Source organism: Lampetra fluviatilis, chromosome 41 (assembly GCF_964198595.1).
Source record: "Lampetra fluviatilis chromosome 41, kcLamFluv1.1, whole genome shotgun sequence".
Taxonomy (NCBI): Eukaryota; Metazoa; Chordata; class Hyperoartia; order Petromyzontiformes; family Petromyzontidae; genus Lampetra; species Lampetra fluviatilis.
In genome coordinates, this window is record NC_136315.1 from 1,336,481 (window position 1) to 1,360,705 (window position 24,225).

The window sequence follows — 24,225 nt, forward strand, 5'->3', positions numbered from 1 at the left end:
GCTATACCGGGGGTCTTTGTTGTGTGTGGGGAGCGCTCATGGCCACCACCAGTGAAGATTATCTGAACCGATACTGGACCTCCCCTAGGTCAACTCAGCCTTAAAGTTAGTACTTGGGTGTGGTTTGTTAACATCACCACTGGGGAGACAAAGGCGGCCGGGCGTGGTGCTGGCCCTCCACCCCCTCGTGTGCCGTGTTGGCCGTTCATAGGTGCTCGCTAACAGCCACCCGTCTGTGTGTAGAGTGTAGACGATGCGGATGGTCGTCTTTGTTTTGTACGAGTGTTAACGTGTGTATGTGAGCGTGTGTATGTGTGCATATGTGTGTATGTATCTACAGCTCAAGAATGTGAGATAAATGGTGCAGATAATTGTTTTTTAAGAAAGCTGTTAGGAGATGCCACAGCGCGTGTCCTGTTGCCACCATCAAACGAGCTCGGCCACTCCACTTGCTCACTCTTCCCCAGGATGTTTTAACCCTTCCGGAACATTCAATGAAAGATAAAACACGAGGTTTCTTTTTCTCCCCCGAAAAAATATTTGCTTTAGAAGCGTACAGCGCATTTCTACCATGCAAATTACCGAACGTGCGAATACAATTATCGTCAGAATTCATCCATTTGAAATGTACACCAACTTGCCATCTCAAGCCATGATCTCTGTGTAATTGACTTCATCTGTACACTGGAGCCTTCGGGCAAAGTGATTATTGAAGTGAACGAGTATTTTCCCGATTTATCGGTTCGATCGTTCGACTTCATCGGGCAGCACGAAAGTAATTGATCCGGAAAGAAACGAAAAACACTTATCACTTTTCTTCCCCACGTGTGCCGCTGAACGGGAGGTGATGAGCGGGGCTTGGTGACGTCTCCAGTATCACCAGGCGCGAAGTCTGGTGCGACCACCACATTTCAATTGGCCCCGAGTAATTGACCACAAAAAAAGGACAGCCGATTACCATTTTTTTGTCAGTCAAATGGCCTTAATCGATAATTGTATCGTCTAGACCTATGCTGTCGGTACAATGTATACACAATCGCACCTGCGAGCACAGAGGTACACGGCAGCGTATCTCCTTAACTAAATCACGCGCACATGCCCAGGCAGTCTTCGACATTTCCCCAGGGGAGAATCGCGTTACTTCGTAAAGGAACGTTAGTCCATTTATAGGTTGTAAGAAATACTGTGGGCTGCTACTCGAGCCAAACCTCTGAGAACGATTCTTAGAATTCATCAGATTCCACGTGAAGGATAAAGCTCATCGAGCAAAAACGAAGAACAACTGTAGTCACCTCACATATTAGAACGTCACGGTCAAACATCACAAGTGTGTCTTAAACCGGTCACTGCGCATTGATTTTTATCGCCTTGCATGCAATGAGCACAAGTTGAACAGTTGTGTTGTGTGGTGCTTTTATATTCCTGAGAACTTGGAAAATAATTCACCAGGTTAGTATTTTAATGCTAAGGAGGAGAGATGACCTCATGTGATACACGGCGCTGATTGCATTAATTGCTGATTGCATTGGTTGCAACGTTGGCCTCGGAAGGCAGAAATCGTGCAACTGGAACGGCGCGCCAGATGCAACGTTGTGCGCATCACCCGGAATGCCCCCGCGATCCCGTCAGAGCTTGGTTCGAGCCATGATAGTTCCCTGCATGGGTTGTATTCCTGCGCATGGTGGCAACATGTTCGGGAGCGAAATTGCAATGTCCGAGGTATGCTGGCCACGAGAGGGCTTCATGAGAGAGTTTGTCTCTGGTGTGGACCAATCAGTTTCAAAGACAATGCATAAATGATCAGAGTATTGTTTTTTGTTTGCATTTGACTGCAAGTATTGTGGTTAATGTAAGCATGATTCCTTCCAAAAGGTGTCAGTTTTTGTTGCCAGAAAAAAGGGGAAAAACCCTATTAGTATATTTTGGTACTGGCAAAAGAGGTCCCATGATGAGAGAGCTTGTGTCGTTTTGCTCTTCCGCTGTTGAAGCGCAGACTTCTGTGGTTGATTGTACGGTCCACATTGTAGGTTTCATTGCCACCATCACACTCTACTGAGGCTGGTCTTTAACTTTTTTAAATTTGTGATGGAGATGTGTTCGTCGGCTTGCTAATGTTCTGATGCGGTTCATGGTTACACCACCAGTGTCTTCCAGGAATGTCAAAGCCGGGAGGTGCGATGTTTTTGGTCTCGAATGAGGTGTTTATTTTTGGGCGTACGCGTTAGTCCCCTCTGTTCGCCAGCGTTCTGTCGGATCTGGGTGAGATTCCAGGATGGTGACGGCATCGATCTCAGCAGCAGGCGGATCGGGACTGACCAGCGTGGTGACGCGCGGCCAAAATAACCTCCACGAACGCACGATATGGGGGAGGCGCTGACGTACAGCAGTGGATGAGCACTAAGGGCTCCACGGGAACATATTCGGTTACCACACAAATACGCTTGCTGGCTCTCATGGCCTAGCGAAGGCATCGGTAATTCTCGAGTAACAAACACCGGGGGGGGGGGAGTGGTGCAATTAGTACGGACGCAAACGCTGATGCGACACTCGTTCCCGCTCAACGGATCGATGTGGTGGTGGGGGGGTGGTCACTGGACCACTTTAATTTGGACTGCCCCTCCCTCCTCCCAGCCTTAGCAGTCTCCCACAAGCCGCTAGCTCGCCACGCGGGCGCGAGGTGGCATGGTGCGCGTACTGCCCAATTGTCGGCCCGCTGCCAGACGAGGGCCTGCGCACGCCGTGCGGAGTGGCGGGGGACGTGTGACCGTAGCCTCGAGCACGCTGGTCGGTGCTGGTTTGGCGAATGCGTGGAGCATGGCCGTGGAAACATAGAAGTACAGAACAACATTGTATTTTGCTGCACTGCCCACTGCTGCCCCACCGCGTCGCTCCGCGGCAGCCCTGTGACAACCTGTTGCTGCGTTGGTGGTCACTCACCTCAAATGCTATCCAGGTTGAAAACCTGCTTAGCTTCTGAGTTTATAATATTCCATTAAACTGGGTGCATTCCGGGTGATTTGGTATATCAATGTGCATTGGTATACTGTAGTTTCCAGTCTCTGTTTGCTGCTGGATGACGGCCTCTGGTAGCTGTTACACCACAGCATTTACGGAATATTTCATAGGCTCTGTCTCATTGTTGGTTGTTACTCTGTTCATGCCATGTATGCCCCTTTCATTGCCGTATTTGATTTTGAAACCGGTCGGGGAAATGTGTATATCTGAACGAGTCCAGAGTTCTCCCCTCCTTCCCCAAGCACGCACTTGACCGGTGTGAAGTATGGTCTAACAACCTCCCGTGACCAACACATGGCCAAGGCCTTCATCGAACAGCGTATCCACAAAGAGCTAGATATTATTTATATTATTACATATATAAATAGTATTAATCATTGAAAGAGCTGCATTTTTTGTATGTATAGGTATGAGAGTGTAATGTGAATAAGCCATGGTCTACAAATATTTTATCTCTCCGTGCACAGGGCAAAAAGCATGCAATTTGAGTAATAAGAGCAACTCCAGTGTCAATATATGTCATCCACACTCACTGGCATTTCCAACGAAGCTTATACATCAATGTCACATTTAGGGACTGAAAAAAACAACGATTTATTGGCATCATTCCTGGGTCTTAAAAGAACTAATGACACTGCAGTCTTGGGGCCGGATGCGAGCAGCTCGAACATATGTGTGTGTGTGGATACTTACTGAGACCTTTACGAGACAGACAATGGAGCCTTTATTTGCGCTCTGAAATGGATCCTACAAACATCAACCAGGGCGCTTTTAGTAGGGCCCTCGCTCAATACGGCCCCTTGGCATCAGGTTGTCAATCTGTATGGCAGCAATGTCCAAAAAGTCCCGAATAAACTGGGACGTCTTCTGTTGGTGTTAATTTAGGACTGCAATTTCCATACAGAGGAATTGTTAAGTGCACCATCAGTGTATGAAAGAAGTGGTGGGGTTTGTGAACTGTGTTCTGAGCCCTTTGCTGACCACGGTCGACGACGTCAGTGGTGATGGATATCTCAACCGGTCCCCAGTCCGCGCCCTTCGCGGACACACACCGACCACCGTGGTCAAGTGTGGGCAATAAACCTCCTGCGGGGAGGCCTTCAGCCAGCGGTGGGCTCTTCTTCTTATTACGATCGGTTCCTGGCGTGACGGTAAGTGTCCCCAAGTATAGTTATTGACGCGGTCACAAGGTGGCTAATAGCGTCTCTTTCACTGGAGATTAATGTAAGCCTCGTTGAAGCCAGAAATGTTCACACCGCCAAACCCGATTTCCATTGAGCCCTGTGCGACCTCATTGTCGAGCGTTCGAGGGAAGTGTGAATGCAGCCACAGTTCAACGGCTTAGAGCGCCCGCCACCATCCTTTTAGATCAAGCGTGTTTTGCCAGTGGTGGCGCACGAGGTGGGCAAGTCATGGAAACCGGAGAGGCGGGGATAAGAGTACCCCCCTCCCCCCCCCCCTGTTGTGCGTCGGGGGAGACCCGGCGACTCGGATCGCTCAAATAACAAACCCGACCAGTGCGTGAAGAGCGCCCAGTGTTTGGGTTGCTGGGTTATACTGTTGACTGGGGCAGCGAGAACACGCTGTGTAATTTACTTGGAAGAGCTACAGCTGTTTACAGGGTTGGTTGGTGGGCGGGGCGGCGGGGGGGTTGGGAATTCTGAAAGGAGCGACCACTTACAGACAAACAAACACAAACATAAGCAACGTGTCAACTCGGGAGCAACTTAAATACATTTTAAATTTATTTCACGTGCTATACACAGTATGACGACGACGATGATGATGATGATAATATGGAGTATTCGTAAAATGATTCCGCATCAAGCGACTCCTGATGCCATCGAATGGACGGGTCGACTGGACACACGCACAGTAATTATAACGCGTTGCTTTGCTCGTGGCTTTTCAAACGCCGTGCAAAGGAGAGACAGTCAAATTACACTGCACCTCGTCGAGAAAAGTTTTCGCGAATTGCTACGTGCGCTTTTAGCCACTGTCTTTTAAATCGGTGTTGCTTAAGGATATACAAAATAATCTGCAGATATTGCACATTTACCAACACGTTTATATTTATTCTTAAGACAACAGATTATCTCAAACCACAAACTGTATTGCCTTCTATACTGATGGCTGTAGGTTCATCATGCATCATTCTCCGCATCAGCTATGATCTGCCCACTGCTGGATGAAGGCCTCTCCCAAGCCTTTGCCTTGCTCTCGCCATGCAAAAATCCATCTGGCTCCTGCGCATGAGCCAATTTCATCGCTCAGCATGATCTCCACGTGGCATGAATCTTTTTGGTCGGCATGTTTCTAAGTGGAATTGTCAGCTATGAAATATCACCACGATTTATGTTGAAAGTTGAAACGGCGGTCGTTTCAATAATCTTTGATGCAGCGCGGTAAATCTCTTTACAGGATACGCGCCTTGAGACCCAGTAGGCCCATCACGTAACGTTGTATGGAGATTCTTTTTTGGACTTTAATCATCAACAATAAAATGTATCTTCTGTTTATGTTGTTGGGTAAAGTATTTGTTTAGCACAGCTCATTAAATAAATAGCGCAGTGTAGTTCTCTGGTGCACTTTCAGGTTTATATTCCAAAGTGTTGTTTGGCATGATGTCCAACGTTTCACTCCACATTCTTTGGGAGCTTCTTCAGAAACTGAATATCGGTCTTTCTTCTTCGTCAGACGTCGTGCTGAGCAACACGGGATACGACCCAAAAACGCCGTACAGCAGGAAAGCCTCGACAACCTACGCGGTGGTAAATGAATGCCGTGGGTAAAATCGACCACACGCAGTCCCTGCAGACTGCTGCCGGCAAACTCAACTGTTTAGAATCAGAATCTTTGTCTATCCTGGAGAAATCCGATGAGCTATGAAGCCCGTTTTTTCTCAGAGACATCCAGCAGGGGCGGGTCAGAAGGTTGCAATGATAAACAAATACAAAAACACGATAGGAGTGCAAAGCATAGGAAAGGTGAGCAAATCACTAAAAAACTCAATGTTGTACAAGAAGCGTGAAGGCCATTTGCCATAACTACTTAAACGATGGGCTGTTGCATTCAGATAATAATATCGAATCAACGTTTTCATGGTTTTAAGTGAATCATTGTACCTGTACTGACCACTGCATCCACAGAAGGTTAGAGATAAAGGTGCAGCCCTGCAATTTCCTGCTGATAGAACCGCTGACGTACAGGGCCTTCACGAGAAGAAACTCTAGAAGACCACCTTAGAGTCGCGTCGTTATGCCTCCTCTTCCATGCTGACTAGCCGTAGCGGAAGATGTTGGGAGTACCCATACAGAGGCTCTGTCGTGGCAGATGCTGCCTTTGCACATTTCTGCTATTATTGACATTATTTGTGTATTTTAATATATTGTGAGATGTACACTGCACACGTGGTATGATGTGGTGGGCTTCATCAGCGTACGCCTTGTTTACCAGTTAACGGTAGAGTCCACATTTTCTGCAGATCCCATATTTTTATTGCGTCCGTTTATTGTTTAACGGGCTTCTATTTGTACGTGCAAGCCATGAGAGGTGGCCAGCCGGCTCCGGGAACTGATGCTCGTGTGAGAGCACCGAGCCAGTTGACCTTGATACGCCAAAGTTGGACTCCGACACGTGCGATGAAACCAGGATTCGCAGCTTCATTGGCATGCCTTGCTCCGCTGTTAATATAGCGTGAAGGAGTGTCATCTGGTGTCAGATGCAAAGGGCGTGTAAGTAGTGTAGCGGTTAGCGTGCTGCGCTGCGAACCCTGCGACCCGAGTTCGATTCCCACTCATGGCCACCACCAGTGGCAATTATCTGTACCGGTCCCGGGCCTCCCCTAGGTCGACTGAACCTCAAATGAATACCTGGCGCAGTGTGTAAACGACGCCACAAAGGCGATCGGGCGTGGTGCTGGCTATCCACCCGCTCGTGTGCCGTGCCGGCCTTCATAGGTGCTACTGGCAAACAGCACTTGCCCCAACAGTCTGAACAGGCTATACGGGGGATCTTTGTCTTTGATGGAAATGTAAAGGTGCAGCCCTGCAATGTGTCGAGCTATACCACTGGCTGGTGGCAATGCCTCCTCGAGCGGGGCATTTGAATTGAACCGGCGACCTCTGGATCACAAGTCCAGGGTACCATTACACCAGTGTGGCGTCGGCATGCTGTGTGTGTTAAGACGAGAAAGCTGCGGTAAAATAGAAATGACTCCGTAAATGCTGGAGTTGTGTGATCTCGCGAGCTGTTTGTGAAATGAGACGCTCTTCTGGCTGTGAAAGTGTGGAAATTAAATATCTTCAGCTCATGCCACGTTACCGGTAGCACCGATTGGGATGTAATTGATTAAAAAATACCAGGAGGTTGGAGTCACTACGTTTGCACTCAGTGGTTTCTCATTAGGATAGAGCTCTGTAGCCAAAAAAAGCCACGGCAGAGGAACGCCTCATGGGTCAAAAATGGTTTGCGAGTGAATGTATCCAAACAAGGCAGTTAAAACATACGGCAAGAGTTTGGAATGAAAAAAAAACATCCTTGTAAAAAAAAATCGATCGATTAAGTTTTTTTTTTGTCTGTGGTGAAAGGAATATTCACGCTGCGATTTAATATTTTAAAATAAGGATTCGAGCGCAAATCTGACTGGTGCCTTGTAGACTGCTTAATCGTGTGCAAGTACAGCTGTAGGCACTGCCTGTGGAGTGGCATACATAATTGAGCTTTTAAAGTCACCTCATGACATCTCCATCGGAATCCCATCACAATTCTCAACCATGCACAATCCATGGTTATTATTCTCATTATTAAATTGCACTTTATCGCAAATGGCAATCGCTGTAAATGTGAGGCTCAATGTCACGAATGTCGCTTATACCCCCCGCCCTGCTGCGTCCGAGTGTCCAGAACTGCATTCCCACCGTCATCCGTGCTGTCATCTCCCTTGCCCCTGTTCAGGTCCACGCAGTGCCGGATTCAACTAGTGCGGGGCCTGTAGCATAATATACAAAGGGGCCCTAAATAAAAAAAAGAAACACATAAATATTAAAACAATAATTTAAACTTGCATAGTAAAGTAATTGTATTTTTTCATTTTCTATGCAGCCAGATAATACGATAAATCGCTACCCTTAAACACCCAGTCGTTCATAAAAGTTAAAGGCAGTATAGTACTATAGTCATGGAGAAAGTGCAAAATCACTGAACCGGAATTTAAAGCTTGAAAGCATTTAGCGCGGGGACCTTGAAAGTGCGGGGCCCGTAGCTACTACATGTGTAGCTACTACATATGTAGCTACTACATATGTAGCTACTACATATGTAGCTACTACATATGTAGCTACTACATATGTAGCTACTACATATGTAGCTACTACATATGTAGCTACTACATATGTAGTAGCTAAATGCTAAGTAGCTACATATGTAGCTACTAGGATAACCCGGCACTGGGTCCACGCTCAAGACCCCGCCCTCTGGTCACGATGGACTTCTTCTCTGAACACGCAAGCAGGCGTTGAGCGACCAATATCGCGATTCACGGTTAATTTTATTTGGTCAGATCGCAGAAGTAACAATGTGTGTCGTACACCCTCCTCCACCCGACACGGAACCAACTGATACGAAAATGCGCACGTGCTCCGGCACGTGGCCAGTCTGCTGGATCGCGATCCACAACACCTTGAACGATTGGGCGCGATCGTGCTCCTCTTTCTGTACTACGTCTTGGGACGCGGTCGCATTTAGACAACAGCCCAAGTTAGTGCTGCTTGGGAGCGAATCGTCAAGTAACACATCGCTTAAGTGCGTACGGCTATTTTAGTGCACACAATCGACAGGAGGTGCAAGAACAACGGGCGTGCATAATGCACGTGCATAATGTAAGTTGATTACCATATCAATAACCCAAACGGCAATGGATACCCAGCCATTTATATGCATTCGTTAATCCCTCCCTCCACTTCACGCAAGAAGAGCACACAAATGATGTCACCGCATCTGCGCCTCTATTTAAGGAACGAAACAGGAGGCCTTCTCCACAAATCTGGCTGTCGCCTGATGAAGCTAGGTATCATTACTGGCGAAACGTCGTACTCAGATTGTAGATGTTGTGGCTTGGCTCTCCGACACACCGGTTAGTGCTGTACTAGTGACGAATTGGCCACGCTCTGTTTACGTGACAACCCTTACTAGTTGGCTGTGTCGGGTGGTGGCGGGTTTAACGACACATGTATATATTTACGCGATCTAACCCAAAAACCTCTATTATGGAGCCCAAGTTATGTTGCGTTGCATAAAAATAGAACGCGGAATGCAGATATCTGTTTGCCTTTGCATGTGGTGACAAGAGGAAGACGTGTCTTAATGCTGAAGTAATACTGACATTGAGATATGTGCCCAGCAACCAGAGGTGTGGACTCGAGTCATGTGACTTGGACTCGAGTCAGACTCGAGTCATGAATTTGATGACTTGCGACTCGACTTGGACTTGCATAACAATGACTTTGTCCCACCTCTGCCAGCAACTGAGCATTAGATGTGTAAGTTTGTAATACAATGGGAAGTGTATGTCATACAACAGAAAGACTAGGGGGGGATAGGGGGGGGTGTTGTGGAATTTTAACTGCTGGCCAAGTGTCGCCTATTGAGATTGGCACCACCTCAAGGAGACACCCCCAAGTCTTTTTATTTTAAGTTTCAATAATCTGTTACACGTTGTACAATGTCAGCACACGTTATTGTAAACCTTACAGATTCAGGAACGGATGCAACAACAATGTTACAACGCGATGTCATTGCCATAGCGTGGGAACTGACATTTAATCACAAAGACCAAAGATCTACGAGTCAAGAGACATGTTTTTTGAATGCGTGTATTCCTCTCCATTGTTTTCATTGTTTTGCAATCCGCAAGATTTGGTTGTTTCTCCTTCTTCAGCGACTTTTCACGGTCGCTGAACTTTTCCCAGCTTTCTTAGACGGTAACTCCTCCAAATCCAACTCCTCCTCATCCTTCTCACCCTCCTCCAGTTTACGCTCTCCCTCCCCCTTCATCCGGAATAACATTCTCACAGCTCACATAGACCTCCGATTAGGTATATGTGAGCGATTAGCATGCTTGGCTACGTACGGTACAAAAGAAGTTCAACAGACATACATACATAGACGGGACTGATTCCACCAAATCAGCCTCATCGTTATCGTGAAGCTCTGGAAACTGCTTGCGGTCAATGAAAAACACAACTGATGGATTGCAAGTCCAGTGGAGAGGTGTAATCTCCCTCCCGACCCCGACGATGCCTGTTGTATATTTGGAGTCCGTTTATTTTCTCAGCCCATGGTGGTTGCATAGATTTTTTTCTCCGGGTCCTCCGGAGTTGCTCTCAACATTTAGAAGCATGTGTTTAGAGTATTTGTTTACGACTATAAATTCCCACATATGAAGATGGTATGCATTTATGCTGAACTTCTTTTGCACCGTACATAGCCAACCGTGCTAATCGGAGGTGCGAATATAAGCCGCTGTAATGTGGCCAGGTCGCCTCTGAAAAAGAGCTCATAGCTCAGTGGGCTTCACCTGGCCAATAAAAACAGTTGAGTTTTTATTCTCTTTGGGTCTTTCGGTAAAGTCACGTGGGTAGACAAAATAATCCATCACGACGTTTCGGCCGCAACACAAGCGTCCGTCGCCTGATGACGGACGCTTGTGTTGCGTCCGAAACATCGTCATCCATTATTTTGTCTACCCACGTGACTTTACCGAAAGACCCAAAGAGTATGGATTCCTGCAGTCACGAAAGCTTCAAATCGAGTTTCGCTTTTAGCTCGAGTTTATTACGACGCGCGTGTAATCGTCGTCGTCGTTGTCGTTGCACGCGTCGGCAGATTCCCCGGCGAGAACGATGCGGCTCGTGCCACGTGCGCTGCTGCAGCTGCTGCTGCTGCAGCTGGCGGCGCTGCTCGTGCTGTCTCCGGCGCGCTGCTCGGCGCAGGAGCTGCCGTCTCGGCCCGAGCCCCGGCCCGGCTCGGCGCCGCCCGTGGGCCACCCCGCCCTGGACGAGCAGGAGGAGCACGCGACGGCGCTGCCGGACGGCGCGGAGCTCACCGACTACCTGCTGAGAGACACGTCTAAGCGGTGAGGGTCGCGCTGCGCCCGTCACCCTTCGGTCCGCGGTGGCCCGCGAGCGAAACGACGTCTCGTCGTCGCGCGCGTGTGTAGGGAGGGGGTTTGGGAACAGTCGTAAGTCACGAACTCAAATTGGCGGACGATACGTCTCCTTCGCGTATAATTCGTCTGTCCATGCAAAAAGTAAAAACAAAAGTAGAATTATTTCTTAAGCAAGCCATCGGCCACACGACCATCTGGGAGGGCGTAATTTCAGTAGCCATTGATTCAAGACAAGCAGAACTCTGGACCGGTTTCAACATATTGTGTGAAAAATACTTAAATATTATTTTTTGAAGTGAAGAGATGGGATATATGAAGGAGACACATTGTATGCTTATTTATTCGTGTTATTTATATTCTCAACAATGGCGTTGATAATCATTTACAGTCTCAAGTAGGGCTGCTTTCATCACGTGTTTTTTTATAACTGATAACCGCATTGAAAAAATAACTCTAACTGGTCTGTCACACATCTCCAGAGATATAACTCTAACTCTTTTACCTTTACAACTGAGAAACGAATGGAGCTATTTCCGTTCTTCTGCGAACAGGTCTATAAAAATCACATGCATGGATGTGGCGTGTCAAATTAGCTCACAGAACAGCGTTTTGGACTGCACCGCCTAAAACGAAGCTCTGGCCCTGAGTAAGAATGCACGGGGTCCCTGAGCACTGTGAGAACGCCTCAAGTCAGCGGCGGCGATGTTGAGTGTGCAGACGATGCAATTGCACCAGGGCCAAGGAGCATAACGCATCACGTGCACTTCGGTCATCCTCGCAGTCGCTTTTGGCTGGACATCGAACAAAGACGGTCACCTCATCGTGCACTCTGAGACGCGCTCCTGCGGCCGTCCAGAACGCTGGTCCTTCCGACATTAGGAAGCCACTGGAGCTATGCACTTGTAGATCTAGATTTTAAACTAATTTCTTAAGAACTGATTTTAGTGTTTAGTTTGTTGACCTTCCCCCGCAACTCCGATTAGCACGGTCGGCTACGCACGGTGCGAGAGAAGTTCAAGATACTTACATGATGACCAAGAGGGAGCGACGTAAAGAAAAAGCATTAAATACCTCTGGAGCTGCCACCGCATTCACTTGCAATTGCTGTGGCACTCAAGGATTGGCCTACTAAGTCATTCTAGGCGCTGCAAAACCTACAGCTGACCTCGTAAGGCGCGAAAGAATTGTCTCTCGAGACACACAGGCCTATGATGATACATGATGACCAGCGAGCAAGCCGACCAAGCTACGCGACTCGTGCCAGGGGTTCTCAGAGCACCACAGCAAGCCCTCGCGGTATAAATGGGTTTTCCTAAACAAATAAACGGGCACAGGTTTCTCGAGCTAGGAAGGCCGTGACGTGGCCCATCGGTAGCGCGACCATGTCCACGGTTCAACTGCAGCGGCCGACCCTGGTTAACACTGCGGGGTGCAATAACCACGACAATACGACCTGGCGCTTTTTACTTTACAGTGGACCTAAGTGATCCCGTGACGCCGTTCGCAAGTGCAGGCCGTTGTGCGCCAGCATCACGGTCCAAATGTTCCGAATTTGGAAAATTGCGCCGCAGGAATGACTCAATTGGAACATACAGAGCCATCGTCACCCCCCCCTCCCGCCACCATACTGCGAAAACTTTGCAGGACCCTCCTGAAAAACAGTAATGAAATTCAGCGAGGTTTTACTGGGTAAGCAATCATAATAACAACAATAATAGTCATAAAAGTAGGCAACATCAATACGTGCTAGAATGAAAATAAGATTTGGAAGCGGGATTGCAATTGATCTGCACACGCCGCAGATGTTGGCTTGCGTGTTTTGAGAGCACAGCATCCCCATAAATCACGAGATATGCAGTGCGGTGGCTCATGTGGGAGGAAAACTTGTGAAAATGTTTTATGTAACGCGCCAGCTCCCTCACCTCCTCACGCCATAATTCCCCACGAACTGACCCCGGCTCCTCCTCCCACATGCTTTCCACTCTCCGTGTGACCCGTTCCTCCCACCCCCCTCTCAACGTTCCATTCCGCCGGCTCTCAATGACCCCTGCCCACCCTCCTCCTACTCCCGCGCGTTCTCGTCACCTCGCAGACTTTATCCTCAACCACCCGAATACCACATTGTCACTCTGCCACTCCCCCGCAGCCTCGCCCTGTGTGTGACAACGTGTGGCAATGTGTGACAGTGTGCGACAGTGGTTATTGATGATGTAGCCGCGTAAGGGTGCTTGCGACGTGACCTGCCAATCGTAGATTAACCGTGGCGAAACCGTTCATACCCCTGGGTGGACAGAGGCGGCTGGGGAGGGGTTTAAGAATCTTGCATCCTTGTTTCAACTGCCGCGCTTGGAGATTGCTCGAAATTGAACCGCTGACCTCTGCACCGCAAATCCGGGGTTGCTAACCGTCAACACCGCGGCAAGCGTCCGTTATGTGCGTGGCGCGTTATTCCCGCAAACGTTATTACGAGGACACATTTGTCTTTTCTACTTTACTCGCATTCTATCCTCCCCCCACCTCCCCCCCCCCCCCCCACTTAATGCACGCAGTGTACTCCTGTCGCCAAGAGAGACCGAGAGAATTTAGGTGGAAGCCCCCCTGCCTTCGTCTGTCCCTGCGCATGGATCTTTGGCCTCCCAACCTCTGCCCTCTCCCCTTCTGCTGGTGATGGCTGGTGGGGCCCAGTGGCCATTTGTGTGCGAGCCGTGAATACGAGCCACAAACGGTGACCGCGATTGATGCCTTTTCTCTGGCATTGACATTGATTTATGGCGAGGATTTCCACTGCCGACTGACCAGATCAATATCTGGTTGGGCATTACATTCACGTTTTGAACACTGACCCAATGGCATTGTCACGCATTGAGCTCAAAGGATATAATATCAAAGGACACGTAAATATGATGGACGTTTAAAAAAGAAAAACGCGACGTGAGCATTAAAATGTAATATAAATGACTGACGTTATAGAATAGTTTTGTCAATGTCGATATTACATTTTATATGATATAAGTCATTGCCAAGAGCACAGAGGGTATTGGTTACACTTTTATACAATACAAAACAATTGGCTGCAGAATCGGGTGCCGCTCAATATGCAAACGGTAAAAGTGAAGTCTCAGTTTTCATGGATCACTCCCTCCTCTCAATTTGTTACTTCATGGCGTAAACGTCAACAGCTGGGAATCTCATTCTCCTCTGTTCGCAGTCACAGGTTGCTCAGGTTCCATTTATTCTCCTTCTCTGTTCCTCCTGCACATCCGATTTTTTCCCCCCGCACCTCCGATTAGCACGATTGGCTACGTACAGTGCGAAAGGAGTTCAACAAACATACATAACTCTGCTCTGCGACTCTGTGCGCATTGACCGTGATTCGTGTCTCAACTCCGTCGATCAACCGAGCGATTGTGCTCAGTAAACTCGCAGTGGCTTCGGTTTAACGGGCGATTGAATCATATCAGCAAACGTGACCTTGCAAATAACCAACTTGAATTTTGACGGTATATCTGATATTGTTGAATCACAAGGCAGAAAGTGTTACGACAGAAATTATTACGGCAAGGTAAAAAAAAAGATAAACAGAAGTCCATCGGTGGATTGAGAATGGCCTGAGAATTATTATTATTTCCATTCTAGAAGTGACACGGCATGCCGTAGAAATGTGCCCATACAGGAACACAACAGGCGCCTTCCTCTGTGAGAGAAGTGACAGATAAGTGGATGTCTGTGGCCACTCGGGCATGTGGCTGATGAGGCCTTGTTTGATGGAGCAAACATAATTGGATGGAAAGTGGAATTAATTAGGCCATTGTAGGGTTGTCTTAGGTAATGATTCACTATCCCCTCGCCCCCCCCACGAATCGATTGTCACGATTCGCCGTCACGATTGGATTCAACAATCGGTACTTTTTGTTGTTGTTGTTGTTGTAGTTTAATTGCATTGTTTTGTCAGCACTGCCCATCTCATTTGTTCGGTATCTTTAATCCTTATCTCGTTAGTTCCATGAGCCGAGACGTAACGTTCGCGACTAATTTGTATCATTATGAAATCCTCAATTCTCGCCGCTCACAATTCGATGCATGCATCCGTGTTTCTTCACGAACAGATAGATAAATCACTATAGCGCCTTAATTTGTTGAGAGCTACTATGACCATGCTACGTAGCGTTTGCTGTCGTGCGTGAACACATTTACGAGTCTATGATCGGACTCGTCTCCCTTGTGAAAAGCCATTAAAATAAAACTTAGAATTCAAGCCAACAATAGCTGAACAGTCATCCGTGGCAGCGAACATTAGATAATCTGGACGCGCAGCATACTATGAACTCGACCACCTGAGCTTGATTCCCGGCCGTGACGAACATCGGAGGTCACAAACTATTGTAACCAAACCCACCCTCGTCACCAGCCTGCACTAGCCAAGGTTGGAGAAGTATGGTCACAGCAAGCGCCGTGGGCGACACGGATGTTAAACAAAAGCTGAGCTGAACGACGATCTAACCCAAAATAAACCAATTCCGCTTCATTACATTTGGTCGTGAATGCCTAAGCATGAAATTAATTCAACGTTTTGATGATAGTGTAATCCCATCGTCAATGGGGAAAAATATAGTCTGACGTTAAAGGCAATGCTCCAGATAAATAATAGCTTCTAACACTTTCTTAGGCCAATTTTGTGCAATTATATTAAATTGACACGGTATTTTCTCTTCTCTCTCAAGCCAACAATAGCTGAACAGTCATCAATGGCAGCGAACATTCGAGAATCTGATACAAATACTGACGCACATACACAGACGGACATGAAGCCAGTCACATATTCTACAGACATATATTTTATTGTGACTTTGATAATACCTTGCAGCAACATCTTGCAAAGACTAAAATCCATAACGGCGCTGTTTTGTTATTGTTATGAATTCATTCGTTTATCCAATCAATTATTATTATGATGATCACACTTGCGTTACCCTATCAGTCACTGTCTAAGCAAGTGCGCTAAGCACGTGGACGCACACCGCTTTTTCCCACTGCGCCGTTTGCCCCTGAACCGCGGCAGCGGCTGCGCCCGGGTTATTTTCTGCCGCGCTGCTCGTCACGGCGCGGGGACGGCGCTGTCGGTAGCGCGGTCCCCGCTTACCACCGTGGCCCCGTTGGAGAATCTCCCCCCCAACCCCCGCCCCCCTCCGAGCGTCGCGCTGTGACCCCTCGACCCCCGCAACCAGCGCGGCAGCCGTGCCCTCGCTGGCTGCCCGGTGGGATGCGCGGGCGGCCCCCTTCTTCTCGCAGGGGTGGTCGCGCCGTGTTTAGAAAAATGTTTTGAACCCGACCGCTGTCGCCGCGACGTCCCGGGGTATGTGGGGAGGTTCGTTCCATGCGGCTCTTTACAAGCGATCGGGGCAACACGATCCGAGCCACTTCCTTGTGTGTCCTCGGCCCCAGAGGCAATAAAGCAGCACAACGCCTCGGCGGGCATTCCATTGCACGGGCCGCGCAGTTAAAAAGCCCGCGGCTGGCCGGGGTTAACACACAAACACATCTATATATATACTTGGGGCGTTACGACTGTGAGCGTTTTAATGCCGCCACCAATTCAAAGGGTCTGAATGGCTGCGAGGCTGCGTGGCCAGGCGCGCGTGGGCCCACCGCTTCTGGCGATGAACAGCGCGGCACTGGAAGACAATGACTAAGAACCCTCCGATGCATTTCTCGGGTTGCACCACGTGTTGTCCGGCACGATGTCCAACGTTCCGTGGCATGTGATGGCGGTTTCTTCAGGAAGTACAGTAAGTCAGAATTGTTCGTGAAGAAGCTCTCGCAGCACGCGGGGGCAAAACTTTTAGCATCGTGCCGAACAACACGTGGAGCAAACAGAAAATACAACGCAGAGCTGAACAGCACCACCGTAAAAACCTTACGCAAGTAGTATGATTTTATTTTTAATCTCACGAACATAGTGAGAATCTATTTTGTCTTCGCGTGACCCCTCACAACATATCAGCGCCAATTCCGCGCTGTTTATTTTTCTCCAGTCTCACTGTCGTTTTGTTTTTGGCATTTCTATGCCCACCGTGAGACCCAGTGCGCGTGGCAGTGGTTTGGCGTCAATTCGTTCTGCGGTTGCCACCATTGGGAGACAGCTAAAATGACGAATACTAAAAAAAACCCTGAAAACCAAAATGGGGTTGGGCAGTGCGTCGAGCCAGGACATGAGGTGGCAGGCGGGCAACATGAACAGTGGCGGCAAATGGAAGGAGGAAGAGAGGCAGACAGGGGAAGAGAGCGAGACAGAAAATGAGATGGCGTGGCGAGATTAGCCGATGTGGAGCAGCGCGCCACTGCGCATGGAGGTGGCAAGCGATCGTGAAGAGCGGAAGACATTAGGGGCGAGGAGGAAATGTGTCCAGCAGTGGGATGTTAACGGGCAATGAGCAAAGATTGTAAACGATCACTACCCCTGATGTATTAGTTCAGTATACGATGCGATACGATAATCATTGTCGGCATCAGAGCCTGTTTAAACTTGAAGCAGCGCCGAGCGACAGCTAGACTCGCTGCCTCCTATGTCACAATCAATTTGTAAACTTGGACATTCTAGATGCAGGGGGCTAAGCCGTGGTGCAATCGGTCGACAAGCAATCCCCTTGTGCTTGCGTTCGTGCGCGTTGACTTTCATCACGTGTAAAACAGAGATTTTTATTTTTATTTTACCGCCGCTAATATTTCTAAGGAAAGATGTTTGAGGCGGCCGCTATAGCTCAGCGATCAACAGCGCTGACGTCCTGGATTTGAATCCAAATTTCGGCCGCCCTGTGATTCAAGTTGGTGTCTCAAGCGAAGTGAGCTGGTTGGTTTCAGCCCACGTCACCAACGATTGCACACAAAAAAGCCCTCATCGTCTAGCTCCAAGAACTACAAATATACATCTCACCAGCTTGTGTATTTATGTGTGTATGTTGAACTTATTTTGCACCGTATGTAGCCAACCGTGCTAATCGTAGGTGCGGGGTGGGGGGGGGGTCGAGACTAACGATGGAATGGCAGTAAAAAGGAGGGAACGTGCTCGGAAAGATGGTCGAGACGAAGCAATCGTGTCAGCTAATGGTGAAGCAGACATACGGGCAAGCTGCATTGTGTGAACGTGACAGTTAGTAATGGGAGAAGCTCGATGGGGAGGATAGATTGTGACTGATGATGTATGCATGCACAATATGTTGAACTTCTTTCGCACCGTACGTAGCCAACCATGCTAATCGGAGGTGCATAGCTCCAGTGGCTTCCTAATATCGGAAGGAACAGCGTTCCAGACGGCCACAGAAGCGCATCTGGAAGCGTGAGCGCATCTGGTGAACATTGCACTTTGATCGGGTGGGAAAGTGCTGCCCCCTACTGTGGCTAAGAGGTCACTTGAAGGCATCTTCCAGAGTAGTTCTGTGAGCTCTCCTTCCACGATCCATTCTCTCACACACGAGATCTGATAGGATTCTTCCCTTTTATCACATGACGCTGAAAGCACGACTAGAATATAATTAAGAAAACAAATAAACCCATCGCTAATTATATCTCACAACAAAGGCAGTGGCTGAGAGTTGTTTCGTACCAGGGAAGGTTATGTGGGACACGTGCCACCGCCACTTAGAGATGCACTGCATGGGAGGTGCGGTAGAAATAATAAACGATTGTTTTTATTATTTTCGTAATGACACTTGTCCGACAAGGAAAGCCTAACCCAGTCTCAAGAGTTTTTTGTCAGGAGGGTTCTGCTAAGATTTGGCAGAGGGGCGAGGGGTAGGGGGCGATGGTAGCTGCGTATAATCCCGATTGAGTAATTCGCAGGCAATGCTATTTCAGTATCGGGGTGTTTGGGCCAATATTAGTTGACAATGGGTGTTTATTTTTGTTTTTGCATTGCTTTCAATGACGAGGGGTTAATGCGCACGGATGGTGGGATTTAGAGATGGCGCAGGGCCTCATGGTTCGGTGTCGTCGGCAGGTTCTATCTGGTGGTGGAGGAGGACAACACGCCGCTGTGGCTGGTGCTGACGCCGTGCGACGCCTCCTTGGAGTGGACGCTCCGAGTGGAGGACCTTCCCGAGGAGGCCAGTGGTGGAGGCTCAGGTGCGTCATGCGAAAACAATTGCACGTGGCATGCCGCTTGCAGCGCCCCGGTTACCAAGATTCTTACATCAGCACCACCACCACCACCACCGCCGCCGCAGTGGTATGAATGGGTGCATCGCAGTAAGTCGTGAGCTGGGGTAACTCCAGCCTCTTACGAGGTGTCTGACGAGTGTGGAGGGCTTCTCTAGAGCTCCCATTAGTAAGGCCCCAGGCAACACCTTTATCATTGATAAGCTGTGGGGCTCGGGTAAGGATTTCCGAGTGATGGTTCAAGGCCTTAAATGACCTCGCACCATATTGCACCTGCACGTACCGTCACGACCTTCTCCGATCCGCTGATTTACATCTGCTCCCTGTGCCACGAACTTGACTCTGCACCTGGGGTAACCGAGCCTCTGCTTGCGCTGTGCGGAGATTATGAAATGCCCTGCCACCTGTGGTTAAACAGGCGAGGTCACCCGCTATGTTTAGCTCTTCTTTACAGACTCAGCTGTTTCGCCTGGCCCACACTTGACGTATTTGACCGGTGGACTCTGGACTTTGTAGCATTTATATTTCCCAACTTCATGCATGGTGCACTGAGATCTCTGGATGAATCGCATCTTATAAATGTAAGTAATAATAGTGAGCATTATTAAATGGCACGATCACAACTCGGCTCTCGCCGTCTCTTCCCTGTCGCTCCCTTCGCAGGCGACTCTGAGCCGTTCCGAGCCCAGCAGCCGGAGACCCGCCGCCCGGCCTCCGAGGAGCTGCACTCGTACCGCGGCAACAGCATGGAGAGCTACGCCGTCCACTCGGCCAACTCGGGCCTCTACATTCTCGAGGTGTTCTCCCCGGAGAGGGACACCAGCTTCAAGGTGTACGCCAGCACCGCCTCGTCTCCGGGCCTCGGGGACAGCTACCCGCAGCTGCCCGCCGACAGCCGGCTCGACGTGACTTGGGTGGGACGCAGCGCCGTCACGCTCTCCTGGAAGTCCAGCTGGACCACTGCTCTGTCGAAGGACACGGCGGTGCGCTACTGCCTCCTGGCCAACCGCGACCACAACGTCAAGAGCCTGTGCGGCGCTGAGACCAAGCTGGGATCGGGGCCCGTTCCGCCGGTGCCGCTGGCCCGAGACCTCAACCCCTACGACTTTGCCTACCTGGGGTTTAGCACGGACTTGCTACCGAGGGCTCCTCCGCCGCCGGCCGTGAGCCACGGGCCGAGTCGATCGGACGTCTTCTTCACCTGCCTGGACGACAAGACGGTCTACACGGTGTCGGAGCTGAAGCCCGACACGCAGTACTACTTCGACGTCTTCGCCGTCAACCCCCGGACTAACATGAGCGTCTCCTACATAGGGACGTTTGTCCGAACGAAGAGCGACGGCCAGGCCGAGAAGGTCACGGAGCTGAAGGAGGGCAAGGTGACGGAGCTCACCGTGAAGCCCAGGGGCGGAGACCGCGAGGGCGGCGGAGGAGGTGCCGGCAAGAACCTGCGCTTCCGCCCGGTGTCGTCGCACCAGCACGTGCTCTTCTCGTTCCACACGTGCCAGGCCGCCAACGCCATCCCGCTGCGCGTCGCCATCCGCCGCGACGGGAAGCTCCTCTCCAGCGTGTCGCTGCCGGCCGGAGGGCTGCGCCACCTGCGCGTGAGAGGGAGGCCCAAGGCCGCGTACACCGTCCGCGTCAGCGGTAACGCGGGCGCGCGCGACGGGAGCCACCGGCGGCGGCACCCGCGGCACCAGCGGCAGCAGCGGCGGCGTCAGCAGCAGCATCAGCCGCCGCCGCCGCTGGTGGCCGCGACCCTGCGAGTGTCGGCGACGTCCCGTCCCGGCAAGCAGCCGTTCCCCGAGCTCCCGGACGACACGCGCATCAAGGTGTTCGACCGCCTGCGCGCCTGCAACGCGGTGACGGTGGCCTGGCTGTGCGTGCCCGAGCGCCAGAAGTACTGCCTGTACAAGCGGCCCGTGGGCGCGGCTCCGAAAGGCGGCGGCGGCGGCGCCGTGGCGTCTCCGCCGCTGGGCGCGTGCTTCGGGCCCGAGAGCCGCAAGAAGTCGGAGAAGGTGCTGTGCAAGGAGTTCAGCAGCGCCGACCCTCGGCGCGCCGTGCTGGCGCAAACCGTCCGCGGCCTGGAGCCCGGCCGGGCCTACGTGCTCGACGTGTACGCCGTGGCGCCCGGCGGGGAGGCGGCGCGCTACCAGAGCAGGATGGTGACGACGCGCTCACGCTGCTGAGCGCGACGCCGGTCCCGCGAGCGGCGGGGAGCGGCGGAGGTCACACGACGATCGCGCGGCAGAGGAGACTTGCCCGGCCCTGGATGAGACGTTGTTTGAATGGGAGCATCCCCCGACCTCCCGGGGGGATCATTGCGTAGGGAGCGAACGCAAATAGGGAGCCGCTGATCAAAACAACAACAACAAACGCGTGTTGCGGTGTGAATATTCGCGCGGAAACGCTTGCATCCGTCGGTGTACTAACACGCGTTTGCTGAGAAGAGAAATGAGAGGGGATGCTCGTGGCTAGCCTTCGTGTGCTTTGCCTGGACCGCTTCTCCATGGCAGAGCGTCAGAATGTCTCGCTAAACCACGCGGCGTAACCAGGAGATCCTTGCATGTAGCCGCACGGCAGCAATTTGTACTTTACGCAACAGCGTTTTTACGGACTAAAATGTATCCCGTCTCAACAGAACGTTATACGGTTCTGACGTTAGATAACTTTTGATGTTTAATTCAAAAATAACGTCCCATATTATAGCACGTAACCGAGCGTCGATATGAGTAAAAATGCCCTTTTCATTTTCGCGGTGAGTTTAATGAGATTCGCAACGATGTTTCTAAAATACAGCAGCCCGTGTGATACCCTACGTCCGGATTATTCTTTAATTTAAATTGTTTATATTGACTCTACTATTAGAAGACATATTTTTCTTTCTTAAAACCTTTTTCCCCTTTAGGTAAAATCGTGAGAAAGTTATATTATTATTTACTATCTTATGTAACTATAATGTTTTTTTTTGCTTTTAAACTTGAATATTATTTTTTCTGCCTAAATAATGTTGTAAGTTATTGAAATCACAGTATTTGAGCGTCTTACTGCTTATAATGAAACCTTGTACTAAAAATATATTTGCATATTTTTTTGTTTGTTTTTTGGGAATATACAGTACGTGTAAATATTTACAAAATCGGTTATATTGTGTTATATTCACGTTGTACGACAGTGTTCAAATATAGTTACGTTCGACCCCAATAAAGTTAATCTAAACATTCTCATAGTGTGTGCGAACATTTCTCTACTTGGATTTACGATTCGCAGTCGGTCTATAGCGGCCTCGCAAAGATCGGCCTTGTGTTCAAGAGGGCAAACGTTCAAGAGCTTGGCCCTGGATATCGTCCAACTACCGATATGAGGTGGCATTCACCACGATTACATCACATTTGGTTGTTGTACTCCTCCTCTGCTCAACCACGGTGTTGTTGATTCTGCGGCAGTGTTGCAGACCTCAATGCAACCTAATTCCTGCACGCAACTCATGGTTTATATATTTAACAACACGGATTATTGTCAACTTTGTTATTACCAACGATATTTCAGTCGAGTTGCACCAATTATGTTCATATTATTCATCGACGTTAAGTGAATCTGATTTATCCATGTAAATAACAGAATCATATTTAAGTGTTCATGAATATCGGCAAGATGCCTGCCTTCTAGATGTGCAAGGTCCAGTTGTGTTTTCATTTACGGAAATGTTATTTCAATTAAAGGCATGATAACACAAGTTCCATTATCATTTAAGCGCTTGGCTGAAAATAACAAAATATCACACTCACCATCAACATGTTTTGGAAAATAATTTTTTTTTTTTACATTTTGGACCAAGGTGGCCAGATGTTAACTACCTTGCCTTGAATACAGGAGGTCGTGGGTTCGATCCCAACCCTGACACTTGCATATTTGAAGTTTGCATGTTCTCCCCGTGGTCGCGTGGATCTTTCTCTGGGTCCTCCGGTTTTTCCCTCCGCATTTAAAAACATGCGTTTCGATTATTTGGCTGCTATACTTTCCACATGATGAGCCACTTCGTTGAGCTATCAATGGTGGGTCAGTCGCTTCTAAAAAAGAGCTAGATAGCCCCGCGGGCCTTACAACGTAAAATAAAAAGAGTGTAGTTTTAGTTCACCCTATTATTCTTAAATCGTGAAGCTATCATGGAGGACGGCGCTGCTGTGTTCCACAGACACAATCTGCACCAGTATCACAGTAGGGGGGAGGGGGTGTTGCTGCTGCTGTGTGTAACCCGAAATTAGTAATTTGCGGTGTCATCTTTTGGGAATTTGGCATTGTCTGACCGTTGGCGTCGGCATGCTGTGGCCCACTCGTTTCAAATGAAGTCAGCTTATTCTTTTAGCGTCTAACGGCGAAGTAAGACGGCGCTCGTTTCATGGTCAATTCACCTGCAGCGGTAATAACCAGGGCGGCCCACCCGATTCTGACCGCGGACCTCCACAACCAGCGGCGACGTGCAAGCGCTGGGCCCCGTCACCACCCCGATGAACATGGCTGCGATGGACACGGTGAAAAGCCAACGCGACGAGTTCGAGATCCCATCGGCATTTCCAGGGAATAAATAAGTAAATAAATGTATTTTTTTTGTCAGCTCTCTCTATTCCTTGCCACTAAATTGAACAAATAAAGCTGCGTTCCCGCTTTGGCACTCAAGTTGCCATTCGTGAGATTTTTTACATTCTCAAGATTAAAAGGAGACATACCTGTGCCCATAAAAAGCACCTCCAACTCACGTTGCAGAATGACGACTGCACCGAGTCGCATGCGGTGGACACGCGCGAAGATTTCACGAGCATCACAAAAACGAAAACACAGCCGTTTGTAGCCAGCTAATGTGCCGCAGTGCACACAGACTGTGAATCCACTTT

General features: G+C 49.4%; 1 protein-coding gene across 1 annotated transcript in view; it reads left to right on the forward strand.

Moving 5' to 3' along the window:
- The window catches only part of NDNF (neuron derived neurotrophic factor), a 29,869-nt gene extending 7,322 nt beyond the window's left edge, over window positions 1-22,547 (forward strand). Inside the window, exons 2-4 of the mRNA XM_078875254.1 lie at window positions 10,900-11,149; window positions 19,176-19,300; window positions 19,997-22,547. Of these exons, the coding sequence (XP_078731380.1) occupies window positions 10,917-11,149; window positions 19,176-19,300; window positions 19,997-21,522 (1,884 nt within the window). The 5' untranslated portion in view covers window positions 10,900-10,916 and the 3' untranslated portion in view covers window positions 21,523-22,547. The remainder of the gene's footprint in view (window positions 1-10,899; window positions 11,150-19,175; window positions 19,301-19,996) is intronic.
- The last annotated feature ends 1,678 nt before the right edge of the window (window positions 22,548-24,225 follow it).